Genomic DNA, 14,706 nt, shown 5'->3' on the forward strand with positions numbered 1-14,706 from the left:
CATGTGTATAATGATTACGTCACATGTCTAAATATAGAATGTCAAACAGTGATTTTATTGCATAATAACACACACTTTCGGTTCTTCTATGTTCAATAGGAAAAAAATTCAGGTCGTGTTAGAATATACTGTATATGCTACATGTAGTTCACCATCACATAACTTTTATACTTAGCCTGGTTTCAGTTTTTGTACAATTTAACATACACCACTAAACAGATAACATTGTAAAGTCTAGTTTGACTGCTCGTATCAGATTGAAAAATTTTCTTTATGTACAAAGAAAAGATCATTATTCATGCAGAATAAGTTCATTTTTCATGCTATGTGACCTATAAATACACAATTATATTAAATTTTAATTGTTTTGATATCATACAAATAATTATTGAAGATGAAATAAAATCATAACTGAACAGTTGACAAACTAAAAATATTGGGACATTATCATAAATAGCATCATGGATAAATACAATGTACATTAAAACAAGACAGACATTTAAATTTCCAAGTATCCAAACTTTTGTCATGAGAAAAAAAACGTGTGTTTAATATGACAATTTATATACCAGATGTCAAGTTTAATCTTGAGATAATGCAACACTATAAAATGAAAATCAGTGCAATTTATGCAAAAGTCAACTGCAACCCTGTTGTTCCTTTTCTTTTTTCAAAGATTCAGCATTACAAATCGTATAAGGCTAGAAAAGTGTAATATTACACTAGCACAATTGGGCTATGTCCTAAATCACAAAAAAAATTCAGTTTCTCATGAGATAAAACATATTGTTCACATACAGAATAATTCAATAACAACATTATATAATCCATAATCAATCAATGCCTTTAAATTTTTTTAGCAAAAACAACAAAAAATCAACAAAGTTCTTTAACAGTAATACAAATGTATTACATATAACAAAATCAAAATCTAGAAACAAAGAAAGAAACTGATATATATAGAATTGTAAATATTGAGATAACAACCAAAAATAATGGATTTCAGCAAATTTAATGAGCAGAATGGCTATTGCACTAAAAATTAAACAAAATAATAAAAAATAACAAAGAAATAAATAAAGAAAAAAACTCAGAGCAAAGAAAAACAACTAAACCTTCAACCTAAATCTTTATATATGGAAAATTAAATAACTAATTTATATGTAGAAAGTACATATGAGTAATTGTAAGTTCAGTGAAACATTGTTACAGTTAATGTATAAGTTAATGTACCAATGAGCTGTTGGTTGCCATGACAATACTGCCAGCTGTACTATCTTAAAACAAATTTATCCTAGACCATACTGTTGTAAAAATTACTGTCAAAGACAAGATGTCTTAAAATAAACTGTAAACAAATCTATAATTGGTCTATGAAGCAAAATGGCATATGTAAAAATTTCAGATGTCTAGAATGTTTCGAACTTCAATTATTGGTACAGTGACTTTTTGTGTTGATTATGGCAGACATTTGCTTATTATTGTAAAAGCATGGAGACAGCATACCAGAAGAACAAATTGATATGAGCAGATATTGTTCTAAATCAATGTTTCCTTTATAAGATATTTACATGAATAATTTTGGGGAAAAACAAAAGAAAGTAAATATAAATAACCTATATAACATAAATGCAACAATTTACTGTAAACAATCATCATGAGATTCTTGAATATGGCAAAATATTTCTAAATTACTTTGAGTTAATAAACCAAAAACACCAAAACCTGTCGTTATCCCATTCCCTACCCAAACAACGTTAACTATATTAACCAGTAAGTAATTTTCACATGCATATAAACATTGGGCTTTGTACACTATGGTTTCAAGATGTTTCATACTCGAACAATAAAAAAAAAGTTCTTGTATATCAACTTACATAGAATAGTGAAAATATAGTTAACTGTTACCACTTTTTATGAGCTTTTCCTGATTCTATATTCTACTTTTGGCTGGCAAGCAGTTTACATAACAATCAATTCACATCATCCTGAAGTTCTTCACATTAATACTTTATGTATTCAAATCATTCCAAAACACTTTGTTCTTTAACACAGTCTTACAACTTTACATCATTACTTTCCCCACAATGGCTGCCCCTTCAGATTTCTCTCATATTCTTGAAGAGTTGATGGCGTGTAAAGTCCAAGTTTAATACCAGTTCTTGCTCGATTTTGATTCATATGTTTGACTGGAAATGGATTAAATACTTTCTTAGGCATTTGTGTTTTCTTCACTTGAGAGTCTATCCCTTTGACTGATTCTGAGCTCAAATTTCTCTTGTTAATATAATACTGTTGGAAGGAGGCCTGACCAGATGAGGTGCTTGGACTGAACACTTCAGGAAATGTTTCAGTATCATCAACTGAATGAGACGAAGCTGTAGAAGTACAACTGTCTGATTTACCAGCAGTTCTATGTGGAGAATTAACATCCCCAGTGCATATTTGTGAAGATTTAGTTGATATACCAAGAGTCAGATCTGGCCCTTCATTGCCTAATTCTTTCTCACTTTTAATTCCAGTTTGAGTCAAAGAATGTTCATCATCTTGCTCTCTCATGCAATCACTGTCATATGACTTTACATCTTCTTTAGAATTTACAACTATGTCTGTTTCATGATGTATATTTACATCAGCACTACCCTTTTCAACACTGACATCTGCATAGTCCTCTCCAATGTTTCTATTATCTCCACTAGCACCAGTGTTACCTCTTTCTACACTTTCCAATGCTTTATTGTGTTCACTATCACCAAACCCTTCAACAGTTGATACTTCCTGTTTGTTACTATTAAAATTTACCCTTTCAGCAATGTCTGCACTACTTTTATCACATTTGCTATCATCCTTACTTTCAAGAGAGGCAACACTTATTCCACTTTCACATTCATCAATATCCTTTTCCCCTATGTGTTCTTTCACTTTACCCTTTAACACACCATCCAAGTCCTGTTCTTTGCTAGGCCAATCATTTAATTGAGCATCACATATTTCCTTAACCAGATTAGTCAAATCACTAATATGATTATCATAATTGTCTGACAGACTGGAATCTACAATGTCAGAACTATCTACTTCAATGGTTTTACCCTTTTTTACCAAACCTGATGAAACTTCAACACCTAAATTAGACTTTGTTTTAGTATCAGAAGAGTTTGAATGTTGTGGTGAACTTTCTGAAGAAGAACCTGAAAACAATGGTGAGCTCACTGAATATCCAAGCCCAGAATCGTTGTGTTGAAGAACTTTTTGAACACATCTGCCAGAATTTTTCTCTTCTCTTCCATCACCAGAACATTCAGCACCATTTATTTCATCACATTTAGACATATTGTTAACCACAGCTTTAAGCATATCTCCAGTACCATCTACAGAATTAGAGTTGTTTAGGTTTTCTGGTGTTTCTTTTACCACCTGTGACTGACTATGGCTCTTTGAAGCTTTTTGTTCAATAGTTTTATCTGCTTTAGCTTTTGGATTCCACTTTGGTCTTTCATTCATCAACTGAAATATCAAAAGAATTTTATTTTCTTTCATGTTAATGTATTTATCATACATGTTGGATCTTACATAACAATGACAGCTTTCATATTTTTCTTGATGCAGTTAGAGGAAGAAAAGGCAAATGGCATGTCTTAGCATGATTAAAGTAACATACATTTCTTTATTTCTGTAATTAAGCTTGAACCTTAATGGTCATATGGCTACTTTCCAGCTAAACTGGTGGAGGAAGACCACAGGTGCCCCTCTTTACATTATTTCAGACACAAGCAGATACCTAAGAAGAACCACTGACTTTCTATAAGCTAACAAGATAGTTTCCTCCAGGGGGATTCAAACCCATAGAGGTGAAGGGAAAGTGGTTTGAAGTAAACAACCTAAACTACCCAGCCACAGGGAATAAAATAATCACATCATAAAAGATAACGCAGTTCAAGGTATCCTGTTGGGCTGGAGAGGCCAAACATAATGTAAAGCAACGTGAATAAAGACAAATTAAGACCCATGAAGATTAAAATATAAAATTAACCAATATAAGTCATTATTAAAATAAAACTGGAAACAATATGTCCATAAATCTTATCCTTATATCGTTCATGACTTTATATGATTCATTATCAGACATGTATACAAATACATGACATGGTAAATCTATTTAAAAGCCATTAGAAGAATTGATCATGCACTGCATGAGAGGAGAAAGATGAAGATAAACATTTGTACAAGAGAAATAACACTAGCAATCTCCTACACATTTTTCTGATTGATTAATCCCACCTGTAGTAAGTATGTATGATTATGAATCATGGACAGACAGATGTTACATCATTATCAATATTATTATTGAATACATGAATAAGTACTATTACAGTGTACTGTGATTACCCCGCCCACTACATGCAGACATATTAATACGACTGTTCTTTAACTTGTAGGCTTTAAGATAAACAAAAGCATAAACAATTTATTTTAAAGATATATATCTATTATATTCTGATTGGTTTAAACAATATATCAGATAAAGTTGGCTATTTCCACTTTCCATTGCTCTACAAAGTACATGAGTTTGACTTACACTGATAAATTATTATTATCTATACATCTAACTTTATGTGGGCCTTTGAAGATAAAATATTCAATGTACACAAAATAGTTCACTTTTAAAATCTTATCTTAGCTTTTGAATTATTCTTTTTAATTTTAAATAAATTCTAGTTATACTATCTATAATGATTTTTTTAAAATAATTAAAGTACATTCATTGTACTGCTTTTGAAAACTTTCAACACAGAGACCCTGAACATTGCCAACATAAATTTCATTTACACCAGGGGCCATATAAATGTTTTTACCTGTCCATCTTTATTTTTACTCTTCTTGGCCAATTTATTCAATGCCTGAGGTTCGAACACAGGGTACATATTTGCTATCCTTGGTCCCTCGGCTATAAACCGGTTACGTCCCTTGATGTTTTGTTTGTTAAGGAATAGATGATTCATTGCTGTAGGTGTTTCTATCTTTGGTACCATTGGCTTTGATTTCATGGCCTGTTGTCTGGCTGTTGCAGCTGTAATAGTCAAATACTTAAAATATATTTTCCTCAATACATATATGATATTCAAGTTTTTTTTTCTATAAATACAGGATTTATTTTCATTTACTGCCATTCATGAAATATTTATTTTCATACCACAAAGATAAAAATTAATCCTGTATTAGATTCTATAGGAAAAACTTGAATTTTCTGTTTATTATATACTTTCTCTTTTTTTGAACTTACAATTCTTAAGACTTCTTCTTTAATTTTTGTGTATTGGCCGGATAAAGAAAAAAAATAGTCCTGCAAGACCCCAGTGGAAAAAAGGAAAATATTGTTCGCTGCAAAAACATGGAAAATGAAAATATGCTTTTATTTCAACAATAATTCTCAATATTTCATTTGTAAGTATATAATACAACTATGTACAATATTGTTGAAACAACATATTTCGCTTTTCAATAATGCATAAGGTGTAGAATTTCAGAATTGTTTGTTTACGTACTTATGTAAATAGGAAAAATAAATATATAATTTTTCATCCTCCAAGCTGTTGCCTTAAAAAAAAGGGTATGCATTAAGGTGTTTATGTTATTTGTTTGGCATGTTGTCTAACAAATATTCAATCTAAATATTGACAGATAGCTAAAACCAGAAGTTCAGGGTCAACTTTAAAGACAGATGTCTGAAAGGGTTATTCAATTAAACAAGATCTGTGAATTAAACAAGAGCTATGTATAAACCTGTGTTTGCTCCCATGACAGCCTGTCAACAAGAGATTATTAATGGGAGTGCGCTTAATGACCAAACAATGTCTTACATAATTGAGCCGCGTCATGACAAAACCAACATAGTGCGTTTTGCCACATGGATCCAGCCCAGCCTGCGCCCGCGATCTGATGGGGACCCCCATGCTTTCCTTACCAATCTTATTAAAGTAAGAAACTAAAGAACAGCATGGAAACTGAAACTCCGGGATGCGCAGGTGTCGGACCGGGGGTTGGTGCAAAACCCTTGGGTTTTGTCGTGACGCGGTTTATTATGCTTTTTAAAATGGTTAATGGTTTTGTTTTTGTAAAATAGAGTCCTAATATTTCGGGATAAAGGGGACACTTAAATATAAGCACATTAAATCCCAAATTTTGAAAATCTGCGAAATAAACAGATATATGGCATTAAATGCCAAAACTTAAATCAAAATAAAATATTATGTTCACATCGTTTATCTAGATTGTTAGCATATTGCAATAATGTTATATTAGATAAAATATACATTGCAGTTCAGACCAGATTATACGTCCCGAGGGTACCTGCCCTTTGGGTGGTAATGAGGCTTTCTAAATTACCGAACATGGGCAGGTACCCCTGACAGACTTTCCAATCTGGACTGCAAACTCATGTCACATATTTTTTCAGAAACTAATTTGACATGGAAATAAGTCATGTCATCTTTTACTTTTTTTTTCCAGTAATGTAAAAATTTTTTGCAACTTCTTTTAAAGGGTAAATGAGCTTTAAAAGCTTTTATTCATAAAAGCCCCCAAAATGACCTTTTTTGGAGCAATGACCAATCGGGCCCCCACCCCCCAAAAAAATTTCCATATTTGAAAAAAACCCACATAAAACCTGTCTAATATGCAAAAAAAGGTATGCTGCAAAAAATTTACAAGTAATAAAAATAGAGTTGGTTTCTGTTCTGACGCAGCTTTGTGTACGTTTTTAAAGTCATTTATATCGGTTGCTTTTTCTCTCCAGTACGGGAATGTTTTTGACGGAAACCGTGGGCTGCCCATCCCATATGCTCCGGGAACCCAGGAGCTTATCAGTAAAACTCCCTGTTACGGATCACTTTTCAAACCGGCAATTAAAAAATAAAAAAATTTAAAGTCTTTTAGCTTAAAAAATTTTCTTTTAAATAACACTAATCGGCACTAGATCATCAGCAAAATGTAAATTTTATATTCAGGGAAAGCTAGTTGTAAACAAGGTGGTTAGAAATCTAATTTTTTAAAATCAATAACATAAGGATGGTCAGAACTGATAAACATAACCTTTATATTCCCATATTAATCAACTAGAAATTGATGATTCAAAAATAACCAGCATCTTGTTGTAAAAATGTTAATGAGAACTGCTTAGAATATGATATACTAAGTTTGATATCCATTTCAACGAATGTTTGTCAACAATGAAACAGATGTGACAAAAACATACCCCTGTATTAAGAGGATCCATTAATCATGCTAGAAAGAAACTGGCATTTGTTATTTTTATTATCTAACATCACTATCATAATAAAATAGTTTTAACCAATCGGATGGATACTTTTGATCACATATATATCATGGCTGGCCTATCTCTAGCTAGACTTGTAGCATGACTGGCCTATCTCTAGCTACACTTGTAGCATGACAGGCCTATCTCTAGCTAGACTTGAAGCAGTGCTGTGCTATCTCTAGCTAGACTTGTAGCACTGCAGCCCTATCTCTAGCTAGACTTGTATCATGGCTGGCTTATCTCTAGCTAGACTTGTAACATGACTGGCCTATCTCTAGCTAGACTTGTAGCATGACAGGCCTATCTCTAGCTGGACTTGTAGCATGACTTGGCCTATCTCTAGGTAGACTTGTAGCATGACAGGCCTGTCTCTAGCTGGACTTGTAGCATGACTGGCCTAATCTCTAGCTAGACTTGACGCAGTGCTGTGCTATCTCTAGCTAGACTTGTAGCACTGCAGCCTTATCTCTAGCTAGACTTTTAGCACTGCAGCCCTATCTCTAGCTAGACTTGAAGCACTGCTGCCCTATCTCTAGCTGGACTTGTAGCATGACTTGCCTATCTCTAGCTAGACTTGAAGCAGTGCTGGCCTATCTCTAGCTGGACTTGTAACATGAATGGCCTATCTCTAGCTAGACTAGAAGCATGACAGGCCTTTCTCTAGCTAGACTTGTAGCATGACAGGCCTATCTCTAGCTAGACTTGTAGCACTGCTGCCCTATCTCTAGCTGGACTTGTAGCATGACTGGCCTATCTCTAGCTAGACTTGAAGCAGTGCTGGCCTATCTCTAGCTGGACTTGTAACATGACTGGCCTATCTCTAGCTAGACTAGAAGCATGACAGGCCTATCTCTAGCTAGACTTGTAGCATGACAGGCCTATCTCTAGCTGGACTTGTAACTTGACTGGCCTATCTCTAGCTAGACTTGTAACATGACTGGCCTATCTCTAGCTAGATTAGTAGCAGTGCTGGCCTATCTCTAGCTAGACTTCTAGCATGACTGGCCTATCTCTAACTAGACTAGAAGAATGACAGGCCTATCTCTAGCTACACTTGTAACATGACAGGCCTATCTCTAGCTAGACTTGTAGCATGATTGGCCTATCTCTAGCTAGACTAGAAGCATGACAGGCCTATCTCTAGCTAGACTTTTAGCATGATTGGCCTATCTCTAGCTAGACTAGTAGCATGACTGGCCTATCTCTAGCTAGACTTGTAACATAATTGGCCTATCTCTAGCTAGACTAGTAGCATGATTGGCCTATCTCTAGCTAGACTTGTAACATGACTGGCCTATCTCTAGCTAGACTTGTAACATGACTGGCCTATCTCTAGCTAGATTAGTAGCAGTGCTGGCCTATCTCTAGCTAGACTTGTAGCATGACAGGCCTATATCTAGCTAGACTTGTAGCATGACTGGCCTATCTCTAGCTAGACTAGTAACATGACTGGCCTATCTCTAGCTAGATTAGTAGCAGTGCTGGCCTATCTCTAGCTAGACTTGTAACATGACTGGCCTATCTCTAGCTGGACTTGTAGCATGACTGGCCTATCTCTAGCTAGACTTGTAGCATGACTGGCCTATCTCTAGCTAGACTTGTAGCAGTGCTGGCCTATCTCTAGCTAGACTTGTAGCATGACTGGCCTATCTCTAGCTAGACTTGTAGCATGGCTGGCCTATCTCTAGCTAGACTTGTAGTTCTGCTGGCCTATCTCTAGCCTTACTTGTAGCAGTGCTGTGCTATCTCTAGCTAGACTTGTAGCATGGCTGGCCTATCTCTAGGTAGACTTGTAGCAGTGCTGGCCTGACTGTAGCTTCATTTGTAGCATGGCTGCCCTATCTCTAGCTAGACTTGTAGCACTGCTGCCCTATCTCTAGCTAGACTTCTAGCACTGCTGGCCTATCTCTAGGTAGACTTGTAGGCAGTGCTGGCCTGACTGTAGCTAGACTTGTGGCATGACTGGAATGGCTCTTTGTAGGACTTGTCACATGGCTATTCCTGCAACTAACTAGATTTGTGACACCTCTGGCTTGGTTCTAGCTAGACTTGTGGCACAACTGTTCTGGCTATAGCTAGACTTGTGGCATGACTGGAATGGCTTTTTGTAGACTTGTCACATGGCTATTCTGCAACTAACTAGATTTGTGACACCTCTGGCCTGGTTCTAGCTAGACTTGTGGCACAACTGTTCTGACTATAGCTAGACTTGTGGCATGACTGGTATGACACTGCACAAATTTAGCAGTTGAAAATTTTAACAAAATCCATCACAGAAAGAGCCCTTAAATATGACTCTTACATTTAAGATCTTATCAATAAGTAGGATTTCATTTTAATAGTTAAAGTAGGAAAACCAAAACCAATTCCTTAACTCTTTTACAGGCTTTTAAATTAATTAACCAACAGAAAACTTATTCAACCACAACTAAAACCACAATATAATACATTAGTGAAATAAAATTTCAAACATTCTCACTATTTTCCCTCTACATTATTAAAGCTAATCTCTGTTTCTGTAATATGATGTCTAAAACACATACGGTCCCTACGGAATTGAGGCTTTTATAATTGCAGAAGTTCTCAGAATGAGAGAGACAAGCCCAAGGTTATCAATCCTTAAAATCATAACTTCATTATTAATTCATGCCTTCAAGGCTAAATATGTCTGATTCTTTCATACTTGCAAAATGAATCCTTGCAAAATATTATTTTTTCAAATACATCTTATTACAATGCTAAAAACTGATGGGTTTTTTTTCATATGTTTTGAAAATTCTATAAATAGCATTTTCGTAGCCTAAATGGTAAAAACATGTCTTTCATCCATAATAAAAGAGGGTACACAAATGTAGCCGAACCATTTATCATATGAGCCGCGTCATGACAAAACCAACATAGTGCGTTTGCGACCAGCATGGATCCAGACCAGCCTGATCAGGATCCATGCTGTTCACTACCAGTTTCTCTACTTGAAATAGAGTTTGTAAGCGAACAGCATGGATCCTGATTAGACTGCTCGAATGGGCAGGCTGGTCTGGATCCATGCTGGTCGCAAACGCACTATGTTGGTTTTGTCATGACGCGGCTCATATTCATAAACTGCATATGACACTTGAATACAACATTTAAACAAAATTAAATAAAACATCAAAGAATTTGCAATCTTTCAATTTCTTACTTCTAGGTGAATAGTGACAGGGTCAATGGAGAGGGGAGTTTTGTTTTGCCGCGGGGAAAAATGGGGAACATTTATAACCCGAGAAAACAATCTATTTTATGATAACTTGTTAACCATTATCATATTCAAACTACAAAGAAATGTCCTTATGTTTTTGATAAAATGAATCTTTATGAATATAAATTCCTTGAAGATATATCAGCAAAAGGGGGAAAATATATACTTTTTGGACAAGGGTTGAATTTGTTTGGACAAGGGTTGAATTTGAGCCCCAAATTGACCCTAAAGTTTGATCAGGCTCTCTACGGGGTGTAGCTCAAATTCTGTATTATGAATTCAAAATCTCTTTAAATGAACTGTTCCAAATTCAAAACAGGGTAAATTCCTTTTACAGCAGGTTAGGTGCTATGCTCATCTGTTCAAAAACATTATGGTAAATAAAGTAAAGATATTTTACACTCTTTATTTAAGATCATTGCTTGTTAAAGGAACAAATTAAGTTTTCCTTTTTCTTATCCCCAGTGTAAACATATAAGTTGAACAATATAGATTCATAACCTATCTTTTACATAGCCTAGATGACAATATAAATCCCAAGAAAGTGTGGCAAATGGTTTTTAAGCCATCAAGTCTTAGCACAGAAATACATATCATCTACATTCAGCAACCTATAAAGGCCCCTATTCAGTATATAAATATATAATATTTACCTTTAGCGTGTTTGACACTAGATGAAACGTTAGTTGGTATAAATCCTGTAAAACATGTGATATTCTCTAAATCTTCATCTTCAAGGTCGTCCTCATCGCTAGGCAACACAGTTCCCTCGGGCCATGAAGCCTTCTTTGAGGCAGGTGTGAAAGGTCGTATATTGTATGTATATTTTTCACGTAATTCTGTCAACTGCGGTAGTGGGAACGGGGCAATACAATAGATACTCTGAAAAAATTCAATTTAAATTAAAGAACATGCACATATTATACTGCCTTCTAACAAAACAAAGATATTTAATCTGCATTTAATTATAATATAAACGTTAAAATGGTAAACATATCATAATAATAGACTATAAATAACTATTGGGTCACTCTTTTTCATAATATATAACACCCATACATAGATGTTAATTTCTTAAAAGAATCAAGCTGTAATTGTGCATACAACATTCATCAGGAACAGCATAAATGAAGCTTGCTTCAAAACTTTAAATACAAATAAATCTAACTTTCTGTTATAATAAATATGACCTCATGTCCTAAACTACCAATATGGAAAAAATAAACAAAAACACAAGATGAGAAGATTTCAGCAATGTTGCACACTTCCCTCTCAAAGGCACAATAAAGGAAGTTTGACTATCCCCCTCCCCAACTCCCCTCTGAAAACAGAATGTGAGAAAAGAAAAGACAAGATAAAAATCAATTAAAGCATCACTATAGCAGTAACATACAAGAAGTATTACCTTGATCATAGAATCTGCATCGAGAATATTTCCTTCTAACATCTCCTGGGTGATGTCTCCCATCAGCGTGTAGAACTCGTCAGCAGTCGACACGGTGAGGATACGACTGCAATACGTCAAAAAAAATATGTTGACTTCTAACGTAATACAAGTAGAGTTAGGCTCATGCACTATTCACGATCCTTTCATTTCAAAATTCACGATCAATAAGAACTTAATGCATTAACATTCCCTATTTAGATACAAACAATAGAAACAAAGGTTTTCCAATGCAATGAATCTGTTTTGAAAATTTAAATTGCCAAATTCCACTTCCCCCAGTAACGGTTGTTATGCATAATGTGATAAATACAAGACTATTGATAAATCATAAGAGGTTGAAATGAAGTAAATAATTATCATTGTACTGTAAACTCACATTATTTTGTCATTAATATTTTTTTATGAAATATCATTGAGCGATACTTCTTACCCAATTTTACACACTAGCCAAATAATCTTGCTATAAACATTTGTTAAAATTATTTCAGTTTAAAAAACATACACTTTTGTCAATCAGTTATATAAAGGTTTAACATCTGCAAATTTTAATTTTTTCAACAAATGTTAGTCACTGTATTTCTTTTAAAGATAGAAGTATTTCAAAATCCATGGCTAAAATATTCTTAAACCAATATTTATCTATTTTTCTAAATAAGAGATTTGAGCCTTCATACATAATAAGGAATAAGTAAAATGCCATGAAGTATAATAGTTTAAAAAAATGTTTTTCACTTCATGGTGTATGGTAATTGACTGTTGTTATAAAAGATCAAATAATAAACAGGTAGACATTATTCTACTGAACAAATGAAAAGTAAACATGGATTTTACAATTAAAATGTTGAGAGGTTCACTAAATCAAGTTGTGGTATTGAAAATCAATGTCAAAGCTCAGTAAATTGAATATCACTTAATGAAGATGATAAAAGAGTGACATTATTTGAGATATTTGTCTATGTTTATTTAAAAATAAAAAACAAGAAGGTCAAGTGACCTTCAGTTATAATTCCGAAGGCATGAATTAAGTTTCAAGTGAATTAATACTTTCAGTGGTTTTGGAGATTGATATAGCATGCAAAACTTTTGTTAATAAATTTCTGTTTACAAAGGGCCATAAATCAATCATATTTTAAGTAAGAGAGGGCATTTGACAGTGGCTTTAACTTACTATCCTGAATTAATGTTTTAAGCTTTCAAGTGATCCCCTATCACAAACAAGAAGGCCATGATGGGCCTGGGTTGCTCACTTGAGAAACATTGCTAGAAATTGCCACAATTTTTCTTTTTCAAGGTTAAAGTCAGTATGGAGGCCACATTAAATTTTTTACCCAAGCTGCATGATTCTTTAAATATTTGAAGATGCCATACTAAGAAATGCTTAATGAAAAATATCTTAGCACTTGGCATAGTTATTTCACACAAGAAGACTTAATTAAATGTGTTTAAACTACCATATGTAAGTCTATATAAACTAACATACCCCCAGGCTGACCCAATGGGAATGATTTTAAATAGAGGACCACATGTGATGATGCTACATTCAAAATATCTCAGAGAAGAAGAATTTTATGATATTTTTACTACATGGGGCAATGTTATCTAAGTGACCCCCAAAGCTTAACCAATTTTGACCTCATGACTGTTACAAATTATGTAGAAGTCCAATGCTACATGCCAAATATCTAAGATCTGGGCATTGTAGTCTCTGAGAAGGTCGTTTTTTAAAGATTTCATTTTGTCAAGTTTTGATCTAAATACATCTAGTGGTTTAGAATGTGTTGGAAACTATAAGCTTATTGAAACACTCCCGAATCTGTTCCTGGAACCAACCAGTACAAAGCAATGAGTGTAAAGTTTCTTGCTAACAGAAACAACGGCTTGCCCCTGACAGGGTTTGAACCCATGCAGCTAACAATCCTTAGATTACTAGTCAGACACATTAACCACTCAGCCACACCGCCACTAATGGATGTCACACAACTTACAAAGAATTGGCACAAGACTGACCTCATGCCATCTTCTAAGCACTTTGCTTTCAGGTGAGCTATTAAAACATATTGTCTACACCAAACTTTCTCTAAGGTTTTCAACAACATTGTTTTGTTTTTTTATGTCTTGGTGAGAATTAATTTTCACAGAAAATCTCCCAGACTTCAGACTACTCACATAATTACCAGCAGAAATATAAAGGGTTCATTTTCACAAAGGGTTTAAAGTTGAACACTTCTATATACATGAATTTTTCTTTAAAAGTTCAAACTTGCAAAAAAAATATAAGTTTAAGAAAATTTAATGTAAAATACAATATGTCCACAATCCATGGGAAACTTTGCATATCATAATACAAAATATGGCTTAGTTTACTTTTTTTATTTACATATTAATACTCTAATTTAAGGGTGCATATTTTGTCACTTTAAAAATACATTATGTGGAGTACAAGTTCTTACACAAAATACTTTTAGTTTTACTGTCTAACGAAATGTGCTCCTTCTGTTTTCCATTATATTCTACAGTACCATCAATGCCAGTGAAAATATGATAAATGTTTAACTGGTCAGCTCACTATAAAGTTTTTAAAAATATGAAAACTCCACAAGTAATCAGAGCGTCAACAGTTGTCAAACTATAATATTTATAGTAATTTGCTAAGATTGCTAAAAAATAGACATGGGTCTAAGGACATGGTTGCCTCTAGAACACAGG

At 34.0% G+C, this 14,706-nt stretch overlaps 1 protein-coding gene across 1 annotated transcript in view; it reads right to left on the reverse strand.

The window, feature by feature from the left end:
• Positions 1 to 128: 128 nt before the first annotated feature.
• The window catches only part of LOC132732590 (uncharacterized), a gene marked incomplete at its 5' end in the record, with an annotated part of 46,050 nt that continues 31,472 nt past the window's right edge, over positions 129 to 14,706 (reverse strand). Inside the window, 4 exon segments of the mRNA XM_060719068.1 lie at positions 129 to 3,504; positions 4,854 to 5,084; positions 11,196 to 11,435; positions 11,959 to 12,064. Coding sequence (XP_060575051.1) covers positions 2,074 to 3,504; positions 4,854 to 5,084; positions 11,196 to 11,435; positions 11,959 to 12,064 — 2,008 coding nt within the window.

The sequence above is a fragment of the Ruditapes philippinarum genome, unplaced genomic scaffold, assembly GCF_026571515.1.
Source record: "Ruditapes philippinarum isolate M1 unplaced genomic scaffold, ASM2657151v2 ctg3791_1_1_1_1, whole genome shotgun sequence".
Classification (NCBI taxonomy): domain Eukaryota; kingdom Metazoa; phylum Mollusca; class Bivalvia; order Venerida; family Veneridae; genus Ruditapes; species Ruditapes philippinarum.